The following is a 20,140-nucleotide window of genomic DNA, read 5'->3' on the forward strand; positions in this document are numbered from 1 at the left end:
ATTTTGAGAATTTTATTTATACTAGTATTCTTTCTTAAATGAATTAACCCACTCTTTCTCTCTTTTTATCTTTTTTCATTATTGACAATGATGGTAATAATAGCAATAATATTCATCAATATATAGATAATAATAAAAAGGTCATTTTTGTCAAATTAAACTTTTGAGCTTGATATTGTTTTCCAAAAAAATACTATAAAGTGCTCTCAGTTGTGAAGATATATAATGTCTAAGAATAATACAAACACATAATTATTTTTAAAAAATGATTATTAAAATATAATCATATTTTCATATTTCTTTATTCCTTTTCAATCTTTGTGTTCATTAAAAACAACATTCTGTCAACAAGTAGAAATAAATTAAAGTAAAAATTTCCAACAATCTGACTGACAAAATAAATCAAACTTGTTTTCATCAGTAATCACTTGATTTTAATATAATCAAATAACAAAATAATTTCATTTAAAATGCAAAAACTTATGTCATAAAACCCAAAGAAATAATACTCAGTGAAACAAACAAAACGGAATCAGACACATTTATAGCCAGCAGTAAAGTAAAGTATATCATACCTGGGTACAAAGCAAATTATGGAGCAGAAGAAATCAGAAGAATAAAATGAAATTTAAAGGAAGTGAACATCCTCCCACTCCTCTAATGAGGAATTTGAAAATAATCAAGGTTAGCATGGTGACACAAAGCTTAGTTTGATTTCAGAGCATACCCTACCAAATTATAAAAATCTTAAAAGAAAACAATTGAAGAATTCATAACAAGATTTGCTTGGCAGTGCTCAAAACCCAAAGCAAAGTAATTTAATGAGGAAAGAACAGTGAGAGCTTTCCTTGATCTCTGGGCTCTATTATCCCTACCCAACCATTATCAAAAAGTACTAAGCAGCAGGATATTCTTAAGGGGCCAACTCAGTCAATTGTATGGGAACCTGCTCTAGGTGACCCACTAATTCCTATGTCCCAGCACCCCACTCTTCCTTATCCCCTGACTAAAACAGGGTGCAGAATAGTCTACTTGTTCATGCCTGGCTGCAATTCCTTGTACTCTTATTTCTTACCCACTGAAGATAAATTTGGCTTGATTTTTAAAGGAATAAAAGGCTTTGGATAATCAAGTGCTTTACTCCTGTACCTATCTCTACTCCAGTTCCTGAAGACAGACACATGATTAAGAGATAAGCCTTGTAGGTGCAACAAAGCAGGCACTAATGAAGTGATAACATCTGATGAGTCTATACACCAAGAGGCCCAGTACTGTGCACAAAATCCAGGAATCCTTGATCTGCAAGGAGAAAAAGTCTCAGGAAGTGTTCAGAAAAAGTGCATGCTTTGGATGAGGTCATAGAGGTGATAACCAGGAACCAGTTAATCAATAAGGGAAACACTACTTACTCCATGTAGTAAATACCAAGGTGTACAAAGATCCTATTTTAATCAGGGATCTCCTCCATTTTCATAGAATGCCATAAGGTTAAAACATAGGTGCAGGAATGAGAAAAATGCTTTTACCAATATTTGTGTCTGTGACTGACTCATCCTAGATCTTCAGCAAGTCCCTGCCCTTCTTAAACTTTCATTCTTTCACAAATACTTGAGTAATTAGAAGCATAATTGAGGTAATAATGTACAGGCAACTATCTAATCTATTCTCAGGCTTCTCACATGGTGTCATTATGATTCAGTTAATACCTTAATTATTTCAACCACAATGCAAGGTCCAAATGGAAAGAAGAAAAACTCTGAGTAAAATAAGAAAGGAAGCAAAGTTCTTTTATTCCAGAATCAATCTTATCTTCACTCTGATCTGACCTTTCAGTAAATCAGCATTACTTTTTAGAAGATAATACCAAATCTACTTTTGCATAAAACCAAGATCAGCACTAGGGTGTGTGCTCAGATTCACTACATGGTACTGGAGGAACAATATACGGTGCTTGGGCTGCAAAACAGGGTTGGCTTGATTCAAGGTCAGTACCTTAACTTTAGGACTATCTCTTAGCACCTCTAATATTTTTATTAATGCTTATATTAAATTTAAACTTGTGGTGGGAAAATTGATGTTGAAAAATGAACATTAGTAAAAAGATGGGGATTGGAACACCGTATGACTGAAACCTCACTATCAACAACTTCTTAACTCTGTATCTCATGGGAATTTAGTTAAAACAAAAGTTAATTATTTGTAGGGGCCAGAGAGATAGTAAAGCAGGTAGGTTGCTTGCTTTGCACATGATTAAAATGGATTTGATCCCCAACATACCATATAGTAACCTGAGCCTTCAGAAATAATTCCTGAAGAGCCTCGAATAATCCCTGAGTACCCTCGTGTGTCCCATCAAAATTCCTAAAATTAAATTGTCATATGTAACCTAATATTTCATTCAAACCTTCTATTATTTTAAAGGTCGACATGTATTTCAGGGTATTGAGTTTCAGCACAATTGAAGTTGCTTTGGACCATAATAATAAACCATGTAAAGAAAGCACAGGTTTATTATCCAATCAAGATACCTAGAAAAGGAGTCACAAGAAGGAGTTCTGTAGACAGATAGTGTTAGGAAAAACACAACATTACCTTCATTTCCCAACTAGGAAATCTGTTTACTGACTAGAAATAAACATGAGGTTTCTGTTATACTGTCATCTTTTATTGATCTGCTTGCTATTATTTTCTATGTATTTCCTACTGGCCATTTTCCTTTCATATCCTACTTTTGTATCTTGAAAAAGAAACTGAATTAAAATATTTGGATCCTAAGATATGTGTGACAGCTTTCTAAGGAAACTTTCCCTAATCTCACTAAATAAAATAAATACCAGTTCTCTATCTGCATAGTATTTCCCACATCAAGTCATAGTCATGTGCCATCCTTCAGTGAGAACACTTAAAAAGACTAAGAATTATGCTTTATATCTTGATGTAGATGATAATGAAGAAACATTATATTAAAAAAAAAAACCTATCAGTAGAGACTGGAGTGACAGTATAGTTGGTAGGGCTTTTATTTTGTACATATCCAAGCCAGGTTTAATCAGGTCACATTATATTGCTCCTGAGCTCTGCTGGAAGTTATCCCCCAATACAGAGCATGGAGAAAGTTCTAAGCACTGCTGAGCATGTGCTTGAGTGTATCAGTAGTAGTATATTTGCTTTGTGTGTATGAGGACCTGGGTCAAGTGCAGGCACTGCAAATAATAATAGTAATAATTTTTAAAACATGTCAGATTAAAGTAAAACAGTTTTAGAAGAAAAATCTATTGTTTTAAGTATTCATAACAATGTTCATCCACACCCATGGCACTCATGGGTTACTCCTGGCTCTTCACTCAGAAATTACTCCTGGCAGGCTTGAGGAATCATATGAGAAGCCAGGGATTAAACTCAGGTTGGCCACATGCAAGACAAATGCCCATCCCACCCTGCTAATACTTCAGCCCCTATACCAAAATTTTTAAGTTTTTTGTTTTGGTTTTGGAAGGGCACACCTGGCAGTACTCAGAGGTTATTTCTGGCTCTTCACTCAGAAATCACTCTTGGCAGGTTTAGGGTACCATCTGCAATGCTGGAAATCAAACCCAGGACGCCCAACGTCGGTTGCGTGCAGCAAAGTAAACACCCTAGTTCTACCGTTGTGCTATTGCTCTGGTCCCAATGACAAAAATTTTAAAAGAGTAAAATTATCTAAATTTTAATCATTAAGAGATTAAAAATAAAATCAAAGTAAGAAAAATGTTAACATAAATACATCAATAAAACAATAAAAATTAATAAGATCAAATTTTGTCATATTGAAAAAGTTAATAGGATAAAAGGTAATATTTAAAGAACATAACTTTTCCAACATGAATTATGGAAATGTTAACAGTTATCAAAATCTCAAGATTTTTAAAAATAAATAAGATGTGTTAACATTTTAATAAAAAAATGAAAAGAAGCTGGAATTTCCCAAGGAGCAATTTCAAAGAAGAATCATGTTGGAGCACTTATAGCTACCCAATTTAAAGAATTATTATAAAGCTATAGTCTTAGACATTTTTGTATTTCATGAGAATAGACAGATCAGAGAGAAAGTCGACTGGTAAGGCCCTTGCCTTGTAAGTAGCTGTGCAAGATTTGATTTCCAAACAACACATATGGTCCTCCTGCTTTGCTAGGAGTGATCCCTGAGTGCAAAGCCTAAAACTAAAAACAAAACTAAAGAATTCATACATAAATCCATGGAAGGGAAGAATAGAATATCCATAAATTAAAAATAATAATGTCAATTCATTTTACTCAAACCATCAAACCTATTTGTTAGTAAATAAGTTCATTTTGGTAAGGAGTACAGTGAGTGGCATACATTACAAAGATCAAAACAGCCAATGCTGGCACAGATGCAGGGAGAAGAAACTGTCATTCGCTGCTGGTGAGAATGGCAATTGGTCCAGCCTTTTTAGAAAACAATGTGGACACTTTTCAAAAATCTAGAAATTGAGTTCCCACATAACTCAGGAATACTGTGCTTGGGAATATATAACCTTGGGCCCAAAAGCACAATGTAGCACAGCCCTCTAAATCCTTATGTTCATGCAACACTATACACAATATCTAGAATCTAGAAACAGCCCAAGTACATGAGAATATATGAGTGGATAAAGTAACTATGTATAGCTACACAATGGAATTCTACTCAGCTGTTAGGAAAAATAAAGTCATAAAATTTGTTTATATATTGATGGATATGGAAAGTATTATGCTGAGTGAAATGAGTCAGAGGGAGAGATTCAGTATATATATATTCAGTATATATATAAATATATATATATATATATATATAGTATGGTAATAATTCCCAAGACAATAGAGATAAGAACCAGGAGAACCAGCACATGGTACAGAGCTTGCCACAAATAGCAGAGAAGTGCAGTTAAGGCAGAAAAGGGACCACTATAACAATGATAGTTGGAAATGATCACTCTGGACAAGAACTGTGTGCTGAAAGGAAGAAGTGAAATGAATGATATCCCTTCAGTAATACGTTTGCAATCCACAGATTTTAAAAGTAAAAAAGGAACAGACAGACAGACAGAAGAAAAACTTCTGCCATAGACACAAGCAGGAGAGAGGGCAGGTGGAAAGGTGGCAGGGAAAAGGGGACATTGGTAGCAGTAAATGTGCACTGGTGAAGGGATGGGTGTTGGACATTTTATGATAGAAAGTCATGAACAACTTTTAGGTTTTTATCTCAATGTGATTTAATTAAATAATTTATTTTACTAGAAAAAAATAGTGCCTGAGACAGAGAGATAGGACAAAGATCAAGGTTCTCATCTGCATGGAGCCAACCCTGGCTTAATCCCCAGATACATATAAGGTCCCCTAAATACCACCATAAATGTATTCTTAAGTACCACCTGATCACAAAGTCAGGAGTAAACCCCAAGCACTAGTGGGGCTTACTAGTGCTTACTAGAGTCTCCACAAAATAATAAAAAAATAAATTGTGTGAGGTCAATTGAACATATGTATGGGGAACCTGGGAAACTTATTTGTTTCATATAGTAAATCCCTTTTCTTAGAACACATCACTATTAGTCATAAATTAAAATATCTTTTGTTTGCTTGTTTGTTTGGGCCATACCCGGTAATGCTCAGGGATTACTCCTGGCTATGCTAGAAATCACTCCTGGCTTGGGGGACCATATGGGACACTGGGGGATCGAACTGTGGTCTGTCCTAGGGTAGCACCTGTAAGGCAAATGCCCTACCACTTGAGACACCACTCCGGCCCCATAAATTCAAATACGGTTTATAAAAAATTAAAATTTCTAGTCCTCACAAGATACCATTAAGAAAATAAAGGATAAGTTAAAATTTGAAAACATATTTCACTGTTATTTTATATCTGTACTAACATATTCAGAGTATATATTATATACTAAATATGTTATATATAGTATATCATATAGTGTATTTATAATATATTACATATTCAGAATATATATATATATATATATTTGGTATGGGGACCTCAACCAGCAGTGCTCAGGGGTTACTTCTGGCAGACTTGGGGGACCATATAGAATGCCAGGGATTGAACCTGGGTCCATCCCAGGTTGGCCGCATGCGAAGCAAACACCTTACCATTGTAAGGCTCCTCAGAGTATATTTTTAAAAACTCATCTATAGGCTGTAGACACCATGTTCAAACAGGGCTAGCTCCATAGAACTCACCAATATTAATTATAAAGTTCCAGTGTCTAGAAAATACCCAAATCCCCAAATCCCTGATTTGCATTAACTAAAAGAGAAAGTGCAAAATATGTGTCTTGGAACATACCTGCAAGACCAAGTGATGCTACAATGATATGCTGCTTTTTTTCTATATCACAGATCTAGCATGTTCATACCAATTCTGCATCAAGGATCTATTTTATCAAGATGGCCAAACCTTCTTAGCCATTATATCTTTAAAGCACAGTATAAATTGCACATAAGCTTCTTTCCCTTTACACAGTAACTTCCAGCATGCCCTGAAACCACAGCTTTCTTAAACTCCCTCCTTCCAAATGGAGGATGCTGTGACACTGAGATTCTCCAGGTAAAACTTCGGTCCTTCTGAGCATATCCTGTCTAGCAATTGTCAGTCTGAATGTACTACAAGAACACTCCTTGTCAGAATGCAGAGAGCAGGGGGAAGGAAGAAAGGCAGGTGCTGATGGGTAATACCCACAGACAATCTGGCACCAAAAAAGCATTAGGAAAGTGTGGAAATAAAGCAGATTTGTGGATCACATTTTTCCCAACACATATATTCACACTCTGTGACCTCAGCAATATTGAGTGAGTGGAGAAAACCACCTTCTGTTATAACTGCTGGGCTCAAAAGCTACTTGTGAAAAATACTATCTCAGGTCACAGGGTCTGAAACAAGTTACTTGTCTATTTATTCAAGGAGCTCAATGAGCTGTGAAGATTGGCATTTAAACTACTAACACTGTATTTCATTTGACAGTGTTATTAAGTATTAAGACCGATTTATAGAAAGGCTTAATAAATTGACCATCTAGGTCAGTTATGACATTGTCCAGAGATTGGGTTAGGCTGGATGTTACTTGATAATGTTGATAACGCTAAAGAAAAAAAATTAAAGATGTGTTTTTTGACAAAGTTATGACCATATTAATTGAAGCACTGACCAACTCAATTCTGCATTTCAAAATTTATTTAATTGATATTTTAATAGTCTGTAAGTCAAAATATACTTAATTCAATTTTGTTATAGCATATGGAAGGAGTAAAACTTTTATAAATAGAAGCCAGGAAATATCTATTGGGTGAAAATAGGAAAGAGACGGAGAGATAGCACAGCGGCGTTTGCCTTGCAAGCAGCCGATCCAGGACCAAAGGTGGTTGGTTCGAATCCTGGTGTCCCATATGGTCCCCCGTGCCTGCCAGGAGCTATTTCTGAGCAGACAGTCAGGAGTAACCCCTGAGCATCGCCAGGTGTGGCCCAAAAACCAAAAAAAAAAAAAAAAAAAAAAAAGAAAAGAAAAAACGAAAATAGGAAAGAGAATGAAAGCCAGTATAAAAACTGCAAGAAGACAATTTTCTCTATTTCTGAAGAACAGAAATAGGGTGCTGCTATGGGAAGAGGAGAGCCTGGAGGGCTAATGTAATGTTTGTTGACATTTATATAACTTAGAACATTTCATTTACTTTCTGAGACTCAGGTCCAATATCTACATGATAGAGGTAAAAATAATCAAATGGTGATTTAGATGAAAGAAATAGTGTATCTAGTCCATCTGACATGGACCCTGCTTAATAGATTTTAAAGAAGACTTGCCCAAGAGAAGATTCTGTGTTCAAGAGCAGTTTTTGAAGTCTTTGCACTGCCAAAGACAAAATTAATGATGATGTTTATATATTTAAAGTAGGGATAAAGAGTCAAATGCCACACTTTTAGATATACTTGTATATATTAAATATAAAGCGATATGGTGCATTTATTGGATTACTTTTTGCTATCAACAGCATAGAACTATAGAAGGTAAACAGCGAGATACTTAATGAGGTACTCAGACTTCTAGATGCATTAAAATCTTCTAGATGATATGAAGCTAGACAATGTATATTTTTGTTTTGCTTTTTGGGTCACATCTGGCGAAGCTCAGGGCTTACTCCTGGTTCTGAAGAACAGGAAATGGGATAGATTTAGCTCTTCGGCTGTAGTTTGCCAGCCCCTATAGCAGCCTTTCCTCCTGGCTCACAGGAGACTATGATTGAATACAATGAAGAGACCTTTCTGCTCTCTGAAGACTAGCAAGGTTCTTTTTTAAGAGAAGGCTTTCGAGTCAGAGAGAATGCATGGAGGTAAGGCATTTGCCTTGCATGCAGGATGGTGGTTCAAATCTCGGCGTCTCATATGGTCCCCCAAGCCTGCCAGAAGTGATTTCTGAGCATAGAGCCAAGGAGTGGCCCCTGAACACTGCTGGGTGTGACCCAAAAACACACACAAAGAGCACACACAGAGAGAGAGAGAGAGAGAGAGAGAGAGAGAGAGAGAGAGAGAGAGAGAGAGAGAGAGAGAGAGAAGGCTTTCAAAGAACGTCTAGAAGGAATCCCAAAGCTATTCTGTATGTGTCTCATCACTGATTTATGGAGGCTAACCTCCATAATGACTGCACCAGTTGTATTTCTATTCTATATGTTTTTTTCTTAGATAGCAAAGATGACTCATAAAATCCTTTAATGATTTAGATTTAGTGGATGCCAGATGAGTCTGTTGTAAAAGGTTTTAGTCTGTAAATAAATAAATAAATATCACTCCCATTCAAAAATAAGCTATTGATTTCTGCTCTAGATTCTAGCGAGGGCTGCCATTTCCATTTGTCACAAATGTGGGTGCAACAGTGATCATTTCCAGTTAAGTGATCTATAGGGGGGAGCAATAGTATAGCAGACAAGGTGTTTGCCTTGTATGCAGGCAATTTAGGTTCAACCCTACCACCATATATAAACCCACCCAGATATATAAAACATATATATATATAAAACATATATATATATATATATATATTAACCCATATATATAAACCCACCCCAACCTCAAGGAGTTATCTCTGAGCACAGAGCCAGGAGTAAGCACTTAGCACTGCTGCTTATGGGCAGCCACAATAAAATGAATTTCCCTATTAAATCAATTTCAAGTCATTGAAAGCTGTCATACTCGAGGAAAAAAATGATAGCATGACTCTGAGGGTAGTTATTTTCAATATAGTCTCTTGACTTACTAGTAATTACATTAGTAATTATATTCCTTCTTTAATATGAACTCACAGGAAATGATACTTACTCTGAGTAACTGAGCAATATTGAGTAACCTAATATAAGTAAACTCATCCTTTTAGTGATCAAGAAGTTTCTGGTGACATATTAATGCAAATCAAAATGGCAGATATTATTTGAAACTGTCATTTATTAAAAAAGCCATATCAGAAAGACTGAAACCATCAGTGTTGATAGATAAGCAGAAAAAAAGGAGCCCTCATTCATTTTTGGCAGGAATGTCATCTGGTTCAGCCTCCATATAAACAGACATTAAAATATAATATAGATTCCACATGATCCAGTAATTTTACATCTTGGTACTGCCCCAAGGACACCGAACATTAACTCAAAAATCTATGTCAATAATATGTTCATAGAAACACTTGGACATACTATGAACATGAAACAAAAATACAACATCAGATAAATGTAAAAGTAGTACATATACATGATAGATTATTACACAGCTATATGAAAGATGAAATCTTGAAATTTTCTACAACTTGTATAAATATGAAAAGCACCATCTTAGACAAAATAGAAAAGAAAGAGAAAGGCAAATATACCTTCTTTTTTTCTTAAGAATTATCTGTCATCTGCGATATATATGTACTTATATATAAGCAAAGAATAAAATAGTATTAAATAATGGAGATTAAATTAAGTTATAAAAATTAAATTATGGAAATTAAATTGTGAAAAATATGGATTAAAATCCCTGAGATTCAAGAGTGGGGTATGAAATGAAAAGGAAAGAAGAGGTAGACTAGAAGTGACCTAAGGGCAGTGATGAGAGTTTGAATCCTTTGGTGGTAAAATTAACTCTATATCAAAACCTCATTGTAAATAATACTGAAATTACCAGACATAGCTATAATAAAAATTTTCAATATTTTCATGTGGTATCTCTTGGAGGCCTTTCTACTTCAACTCATTAGTACACTGCCTACATGACACATAAGATGGTTCTGTTTTGTATTTAGAGATTTCAATCCTCCATAGATGTCAGGATTGGGTTCACATTTTCATACTTGTTGAATTTCCTTTTAATTTTAGGATTAAGAGTATGGTCTTCACTCTGGGTATAGCCACCCTAGTCTTGTCTGTAATGGGCCCAGGGGTTCACAAAGCTTCTGAAGCAACCCTGAGGGTGAGGGTCAGCTCCAGAAAAGGTAACAGAAATAATTCAGACATTTAGTAATGTTGTTACCCTAACTGTCACAAGAAGAAGAAAGAACTGAGAGTGACTTCCAGCTTTTTTTCCAGTAAAAAACAATCAGTGCATTCCATTTTCTGACTATATTATAGACTCACTATTATAACAGTCATTATAAAAGCCTTTATATTTATTTGTCTAAGTTTTATCTTAGAAATACAAATACAAGAGGTAAAATGTGACTCCAAATCTTGTTTGGGTTTGGGGTTATAAAAGTGACATTCTATGAACAACAACAGCAAAAGATTAAATCCTTACCATGAAGCTACAGGCACTTATAAGGATTTCTTACAATGCACCTTCCACTACTTACTAGTTTTTGAATTGTTTTATTCATGAATAAGATTCTCAGTATTACTAGAGGGTGAATGATTTCTAATAAGCCAGCAGCATACTAGATTAAGTAGGATAATAATGAGGTACTTCCTTGATAACCCTTCTTCACATTTATCACCCTCTAGATAGTTTTGATGACGGTGTATTTTCTCTTAAGGTAGATCAGGAAAAGAACAGGCATATATATCGGGGCCTAGAAGTTAGATGAGGTTAGCATATGTATGAGTCAAACTCTGTCTAACTTGGCCTCAACTTAAATATTTAGAAGACTCAGTAGGGATACATAAAATAATCACAACCCTTGTTTCAAGAAACCCACCCTCTTGTCCAAGGATGTTCTTCAGCTTTAACTTATTTCTCAGTTATTATCATGAGAAAATTTTAAACACTATAAATCTATCACTGAACCAACATAAATTCAGCTAAACATCACAACCTTCCCAGTTGCTCAGCCTCTCCAAACAGTAGTAATCTAATATGAAACCTGTATTTTATCATTACTTAGGTTATGAGTATGTGCTGTGCATGTTTTCATACATTTTTAAAAGAACATTCCGCTGTATATTATTTTCGATTAGTTAACTTATACAAAATTCCCTTTTACTGTTTTTAATCAATACTATTCCACTAAGATTACTCCATGAAGCTATAAGTACATTCATTTCATTGCAGGTTCCCTAATTTTTATCTTGTTAATGCTCACTTGGATTATTTCCAGAGTTCTGGCTTTATAAGCAATGATTTTATGGCCTTTTTCATTTCTAGAGTGCTGTGGAAGTTTATTTGGGGTGTACAAATAGAAGTAGAATTGCTACGTATAGAGTGTGCCAATGTTCTATTTTATAAGCGAATGACAAACCTGTTTCCAAAGAGGCTGTACTGAGTACACTCCCACCAGCAATTAACCACCTGCTAGTCCCATCCTCCTCACCACCTCTTATTTTGTATAGGTCTATTGGTGCAAAATAATATATCTTTATAGTCTAGATATGCATTTTCTGAATCACTAGTGATACTGAAGATCTCTTCATATAATTATTGTCCATATGTGTTGCCTCTTCTAGGAAAAGCCTGTGAAATTTTTTGCTTATTTCTTGATTAAATTTGAGATTTCCTTACTGATGTGTAAAAGTTACTCATATTGATATCAATATCAATTAATCATCAATATCAGTATTGATTATTATGGACATGTGAATGAGTCAAGCTCTGACTAACTTGGCCTCAATAATCAGTATCATTATTAATCAGTTTATGGGTATCAATCTTATATTGACTGTGAACACTACAAATTATCTCTCTCAGTATATGACTTGACTTTGTATTTTCCTTAGAGTATGTTATAATTAATAGCAGTTAAATGTAGGTGCCAGAGGAGTGGCGGAAGTGGTAAAGCGTTTGCCTTGCAGGCGGCTAACCTATGACAGACTGCGTTCGATCCCCTGGTGTCCCATATGGTCCCTAAGCCAGGGGCAATTTCTGAGAGCATAGCCAGGAGTAATCTCTGAGCGTCAACTGGTGTGACCCCCAAAAAAGGGAAGTTAAATGTAGTCATAGCAATTACCTTTTCTTAAAAAAAAATCCTTTTTTATAGCACTATTGCAATGAATCTTTGTAAGATTACTATGGAGAAAAGCATTTTGGCTCTCTATGACAGACAAGAAAACAGAGAAAGAAACCCTGAAGGCCATTTTTCCCAGGTGTTCTATTCACTAAAGACTTTACATTAAATTTATATTTATTATGCTCAAATCAAGTCATTAATAGTTACAAATATTAATTGTAATGGATAAAAGACTAGGAACTTCAGATAGGAACAGTTATTTGTAGTATAATAAAAATTTAGAAGTTTTACACCATTGTCCAAACAAGTTGAAGCAGAGATAAATAAATAGTACTATATTAAACTAAGAAGCTTCTGCACTTCAAAGATACAACCACTAGAGTATAAAGGTCATCCACAGAATGGGAGAAACTATTCACCCAACATCCATCAGATAAAGGGTTAATATCTAAGATACATAAGGTACTGACAGAACTTAACAAGAAAAACCATCTAACCACATCAAAACTTGGGGAGAAGATATACATAGATTTCCTCAAAAATAAAATAAAATGACTAAGAGGCAAATAAAAAAATGTTCCACATCACTCATCATCAGAAAGATGCAAATCAAAACAATGAGGTACCATCTCATGCCAAAGAGACTAGTACATATCACAAAGAACAAGATCAATTGGCACTGGAGTGAATGAGGAGAGAAAGGAACTCTCATTCACTGATGGTAGGTATACCATCTACTCTAACCTTAATGGAAAACAATATGAATAGTCCTCAAAAGAATGGAAATTGAGCTCTTATATGATCCAGCCATACCACTAATAGGGATATACCCTAGGAACAACAACAACAACAACGCACAATATAAAAATGCCCTCTGTATACTTATTTTCATTGCAGCACTATTTATAATACCCAGAATCTGAAAACAGGGGCTAAAGTGATGAGGCCAACCTGGGGTGGATCTAGGTTTGAACTTCAGCATCCCATATGGTTCCAAGCCTACCAGGAACGACTTCTGAGCACAGTGCCAGTAGTAACCCCAGAGCACAGCTGGGTGTGACCCAAAAACAAACAAAAAGAATCTGGAAACAAACCAGATGCCCAACAACAAATGAGTGGCTCAAGAAACTATGGTACGGGGCTGGTGAGGTGGCGCTAGAGGTAAGGTGTCTGCCTTGCAAGCATTAGCCAAGAAAGGACCGCGGTTTGATCCCCTGGCATCCCATATGGTCCCCCGAAGCGCTTAGCCAGGAGTAACCCCTGAAGATCAAATGGGTATGGCCAGGAAAAAAAAGAGAAACTATGGTACAACAAAAAGTGGTAAGCACAGTTTGAGAAATAACTACACTAACAACTATCATGATAGAGAAATACAGTGCCTGTCTCAAAGACAGACAGGGAATAAGGGAGAGAGAAATGGGGGACATTGGTGGTGGGAAAGTTGTACTGGTGAAGGGTGGTATGCATTTTATGTCTGAAACTAATTATAAACATGTTTGTAATCATGGTATTTGAATGGAAGGAAGGAAGGAAGGAAGGAAGGAAGGAAGGAAGGAAGGAAGGAAGGAAGGAAGGAAGGAAGGAAGGAAGGAAGGAGGAAGGGAGGGAGGGAGGGAGGGAGGGAGGGAGGGAGGGAGGGAGGGAAGGCAGAAAGAAGAAAGAAAGAAAGAAAGAAAGAAAGAAAGAAAGAAAGAAAGAAAGAAAGAAAGAAAGAAAGAAAGAAAGAAAGAAAGAAAGAAAGAAAGAAAGAAAGAAAGAAAGAAAGAAAGAAAGAGAGAGAGAGAGAGAGAGAGAAAGGAAGGAAGGAAGGAAGGAAGGAAGGAAGGAAGGAAGGAAGGAAGGAAGGAAGGAAGGAAGGAAGGAAGGAAGGAAGGAAGGAAGAGAAAGAAAGGAAGGAAGGAAGGAAGAGAAAGAAAGGAAGGAAGAAAAGAAGGAAGGAAGGAAGGAAGGAAGGAAGAGAAAGAAAGGAAGGAAGGAAGGAAGGAAGGAAGGAAGGAAGGAAGGAAGGAAGGAAGGAAGGAAGGAAAGAAAAAGAAATGTACATATACACAATGGAATACTGTGTAACTGTGAGGAAAAATGAAGTCATTAAATTTGCCTATACATGAGCAGACATGAAGACTAATATGCTGAGTCAAATGAGTCAGAGGGAAAGAGATAGACACAGAATATACTCACTTATCTGGGGAATTAAGAAAAATAAAAGACAGTATGGTATTAATACCTAGAGACAATAAAGATGAAAGCTGGAAACACCAGCCCTTGATATCAAGTTTACCACAAAAGAGTAATGAGCACAGTTAGAGAAATAACTGTACTAATGACTATAGAGACAATGAATGTGAGAGAGAGAAAATAGAATGTCTGTCCTGAAGACAGGCAGGGGATGGGGAAGGAGAAAAATGGAATCATCAGATAAAGGGCTAATATCCAAAATTTACAAGGTACTGACAGAACTATACAAGAAAAAAACAACTAACCCCATCAAAAAATGGGGAGAAGAAATGAACAGACACTTTGAAAAAGAAGAAAGGCAAATGGCCAAAAGGCACATGAAAAGATGCTCAACATCACTAATCATCAGGGAGATGCAAATCAAAACTTCTATGAGGTACCACCTCACGCCACTGAGATTTTGCACACATCACAAAAAAGGAAAACAAGCAGTGCTGGCGGGGATGTGGAGAGAAAGAAACTCTTTTTCACTGCTGGTGGGAATGCCGTCTAGTACAACCTTTATGGAAAGCGATATGGAGATTCCTTCACAAACTGGAAATTGAGCTTCCATACGATCCAGCTATACCACTCCTAGGAATATACCCGAGAAACACAAAAATACAATACAAAAACCCCTTCTATTATGCTGAGTGAAGTAAGTCAGAAGGAGAGAGAAAAACGCAGAATGGTTTCACTCATCTATGGGCTTTAAGAAAAATGAAAGACATTTTTAACAGTATCTCAGAGACAAGAGAGATGAGGGCTGGTAGGTGCAGCTCATGACATGAAGCTCATCACATAGAGTGATGAGTGCAGTTGGAGAGATGACTACACTGAAAACTATCATAACAATGTGAATGAATGAGGGAAGTAGAAAGCCTGTCTTGAGTACAGGTGTAGGGGGGTGGGGAGGAGGGAGATCTGGGAAATTGGTGGTGGGAATGTTGCACTGGTGAAGGGGGGTGTTCTTTATATGACTGTAATCATACAACTATAATCATGTTTGTAATCACGGTATTTAAATAAAGATAATTATAAAAAAAAACATTGTTGGCAGAAAAGTTACGTTAGTAAAAGGTGGCTGATGGCTGAAACCTAACTATGAACATTTTTGTAACCATGGTGTTTAAATAAATAAATTAAAAAAATAAAAATAAAATAAAATAAAAAAGTCAGGGGTTATCTTATAGGCCGATATAAGGCATGCCGAAACTTACTCCAGCTTCAGAGACGAGTGATCCACTCCCCACTTACCACTGCATCCCATTTAGCTGCCAGGTGTCATCACTCAATCCTCTGCTTGTCCTGATTATTCTTTCAGGGCACACAGAGCAGCTTAGTTACCAAGCACTGCACCCCATGCAGCCACCGGATGTCATCACTGGTATGTGGCTTTCTGATTCTCAGTCCTCTGTTCAGTTTTTATGGGACACAGAGGAAGTACTCTGTCTCCCTCTAGCTTTCCTATTAATTACTATACTCCAGCCAGCTGCTCTTGGAGGAGCCCCATCTCTCTGCTCTCAATGCAGATCACAATTTAAAAAAATCATAGTCACTCACTACAAATGACAAATGTAAAATGATTGCTAGCACTCCAAAATCTAGCTTTATTAAACATAAACTGTTAACCTTTAAAAAAATAATTTAGAGGTTTTAGTAAATTTTGAGAGCGTGAGAATAGTGCATTGCTGTCGCATTTCATTCTTTTTGTTAAGGATCACTTTGCTAAAAGTAAACATTAAAAATCTAATATCACACATTTTCATAAATAATTTAAGTGTCTAAGAAAATGTCTTCCTGGGAAGCTTTTCAATTCTCTCTCAACTCTGATAGATGTCTACACAGAAATAATCTTGCTTAGTTGGTGAGTGCTAGGGATTCACAGAATTGTATCTGTCTTAGGAGTCCAGACACTTCCAGTAGTTTAAATAAATAATTAAAGAGATCATGTTCAGCTAACTTTTTTGAAAGATAAATGCCTACTATATCCAGTCCACATAGAGTGTGAGAAATGTCCCCATAACAAAAACCATAAGGTCTAGATAGTACCCCAGAGTTAAACAAGTCCAGTTTGTTTAAAATGAAGGCAAAAACTTGTATCTAGGCAAGAATATACCAAAAGATCACCAATTAGCTGACTATACTTTAAAACTTCTTATTGATTGGATGTCACTTTATGTAAATATTTTACTTTTAATGTACCTGTTATGACTAATGAATCTGGAGCCAAAGCACCAGGGTTAAGGAACATAAATTTTGTTCAATAAATAGCTTGCTCCTACTCTTGTTTGGGAGTTAAGTCTAACTTAGAGTCTTGGCATGCCACAGTACCCATCTGGCTCATTATTTATAACTGACCCTGCTGGACAGAGGTCAAAGATCAGATTGGCTTTATTGTTAAAAATCACCAAAATAGAACACTACAGTCAGAAACTGTGGCTTCTACTGGACATAGACCCTCTTCTTTATGATTCTCCATTTATTTTAAAGTTGGTTTCAGTCCTTGGTATACTTCTTTGGGCTTCCCTGGAGATCTCTTGAATGATGGCTAGTTTTTGATGACCCTCTCATCATAAAGATGAAGGCTTGGAGTTCTCATGCTTTCTTCATACCTATATCCAATACCCTCTAGAATATAGCTACACAATCAACAAATAGCCATGAATGTGAAACCCAGGTATGTATGTGTATACATATGTATGTGAATATGTGTAGTGAGTGTGTGTATGTGTTTAAGGGCTTATGAGAAGATTCCATAGGGATTATAGTAATTGGCAGGAACTGGAAGAGAGTTTATAAAGCAAGTAAGACACATGTGTGAAATAGTGTCTGTGAAAATTTCACAGACATGGTTGTCAGGGAATAATAGGAACAATAAAGTATAGAGATTCAAAGGACAGCTTGTCTGTTCAGAAAGAAAGCCATGATGTCTATAGGTGTGCATTTTTCTTTCATGGTTCACTAGTATAATGTGCATAACATCCCATCATTATGTGTGAGAGTCACTGGATAGACACCATCATGACCATTATCTGGATGACACCGTCCTCATCTTCCTCCCCCATCAGACTTCAAGAGATTCTTAGCACATAGTAGATAAATGTCAAATTCTTCAATCAAGAGCCCCAGGCATCAGTAGGCCCCTGTATTTCTCAGTCTTGTGTATATAATGGAAGGCTTAATTTAGGTCATTGAATGATGTTAATGAAAATAAAAACAAATTATCACTCTCTATAAGTCATAACATTTTTCTCCCTTTCATTTATTTATAGCCTCTTCCCACTATGTCCTTGCTTAGTTCTCTCTTACAGTCACAGACCATAAAGCCTCTACTCCAGCCCCACTGTCACTATTATTCTCTAGAAAGCACACCTCCTCACCACTACAACAGTTAAAAGACATACCCAGTCCACTAGCTAACCCTTGCCCTATAGTTTTCACCCTCCGATATGTGGCTTTCTACATCCCAATCCTGGTTGACACACTTCCAATCATCTGAACCTTATCCCTCTGCTTGCTTCACTTATCACCTAGGTTATTTGCTTCAGTGTTTGTTGAGTATCTCATTGAGGGCAGACAAATGCCTCTGGATCACCATCCTATGGGACCCTAAAGAATGAAGCTCACATCTTAATATTAATATTAATATTTTTCTTGTTCACTGATGCTCTGAAAATCTAGAGGATACTTAATGAGCAGATACTTAATGTGCTCCTTCTGCTGTTGCCTTCCAGAATCTTTCTACTGCATCTAACTAAACAAAAGTGTGTGCCTCTGCCTCTTGACATTCACATGCCTTTGGAAATACCTAACTTATTGGCTGATGATGGATCTTCCTATAGATGACAGGGCATTCAAAAGAGATGCTTCTGGAAAGATGTTGCCAAATCTGGGCATGACTACTCCCATTCTGCTGTCAAATCAAATGCATGCCCACATACCACCTCCTACCTACCTTTCTGATGCCTTCTGAAGGATTCGACACACAATTTTCAGCCCCACCATTCTTGCTGATGGTTCGCCAGAGCTCTGCAAAGGTGCTGTCCTGCTCCAGTGGGTTGGTGCCCTTGGCTCGGAAGTACTCATACACAGCAGAATCCCGCACAGTTCCGTAAGACATCTCCACTTGTTTAGAAAGGTCCTGAAATGTTCTGAAATGCAAAAAGGCAGTGAGATGATGGTTGCAAGTTGTCCCATTTACTGATATAAATGGACTGTAAAGGTCTTCTGATGTCCATGTTCTGCTTGCCACAATTTTCCGACCAAACTCCTGGCAGCTAGAGTTATTAGTTGTCAGTATGACTTGTCAGGGGTTTGTTTTATCACCATTATATCTATGCTGTATTAATTCATTCTGATTAATTAATTATGGCTACTGTGCTCTTAAAACCAGATCCTGCATTGAACTCAAGAGACTGAATAAGACATGCCTACTGCTCTCAAGATGCTTATAGCCTAGTTGCAGAAGAAACATAGACAGAAAACCACAGTATAAAAGATCCAAGGTAACAAAAGGGGCTTAATAAATATATACACAAATCAGGAGATTAAAATCAAGATTGACAAAGCAAGATTGACAAAGATCTGCCATTAAGAGAGTGCATTAAGACATGTGCAAAGATGTGCCAATTGAGAGTCATCACCCCTCCAAATCATGCTGTCCTTCTGGAGTTTTGCCCAACTCTTGTATTTTTTCACATTTCAACTAATTAATTTTTTTATCAAAACAAGAAATCTGAGATTTCAATGTAATTTAATTTTTAAGAATTGACATATTTTTAAAGTATGGTCAATATGAAGCAAAGCATATTTGAGTGCTTTGGAGAAATAAATAGGAAAAGTTCATGGGGAGCTAAACAAAAAGACTTCTAACCTGTAGGCAAAGAAGAAGTAGCCATCTTTGAAAAACATAAAATAGTCAAGACCAGGAAGTACCAACTTTCTCACAAATTATTTATTTCCCTGGGATGAGGTTCAACATTCTGAGAGACCATCACACATTAGAAATAAATTTCAGGGCTAGAGTTGGTGGCACAGCGGTAGGGCATTTGTCTTACACGTACTAACCTAAAATGAACTGCAGTTTGATGCCCCCAGCGTCCCATATGGTCCCCTAAGCCAGGAGTGATTTCTCAATGCATAGCCAGGAGTAACCTCTGAGTGTCACCAGGTGTTACTCAAAAAGAAAAAAGAAAAAAGAAAGAAATTTCAAGAGTCATGAGCACAAACTCAGGGATGATCCAGGATCTTTCCATATTTCAACCTCGTGATTCTTTATTTCAATTATAAAAATCTCTCACCAAATAAAGGTTTTTATGAAGTAATTCAGTCTTCCTAATCTGTCTCATGTATAATCCATCTCATGTATCGTCTCTAGTTGTAGCTCTATACTTCATTCAGCCTCATGGGCAATGTTAAGATACCATATAGTGCCCATATGTAGCTCCTGAATATGCCCCTTACTTTTTTCTTTC

General features: G+C 36.4%; 1 protein-coding gene across 1 annotated transcript in view; it reads right to left on the reverse strand.

Annotated features, from left to right (window-relative positions):
• Positions 1-20,140, reverse strand: part of GRID1 (glutamate ionotropic receptor delta type subunit 1) — an 809,472-nt gene that overhangs the window by 40,130 nt on the left and 749,202 nt on the right. Inside the window, exon 13 of the mRNA XM_049790649.1 lies at positions 18,622-18,817. Coding sequence (XP_049646606.1) covers positions 18,622-18,817 — 196 coding nt within the window. The remainder of the gene's footprint in view (positions 1-18,621; positions 18,818-20,140) is intronic.

This window comes from Suncus etruscus, chromosome 17 (genome assembly GCF_024139225.1).
Source record: "Suncus etruscus isolate mSunEtr1 chromosome 17, mSunEtr1.pri.cur, whole genome shotgun sequence".
NCBI lineage: Eukaryota > Metazoa > Chordata > Mammalia > Eulipotyphla > Soricidae > Suncus > Suncus etruscus.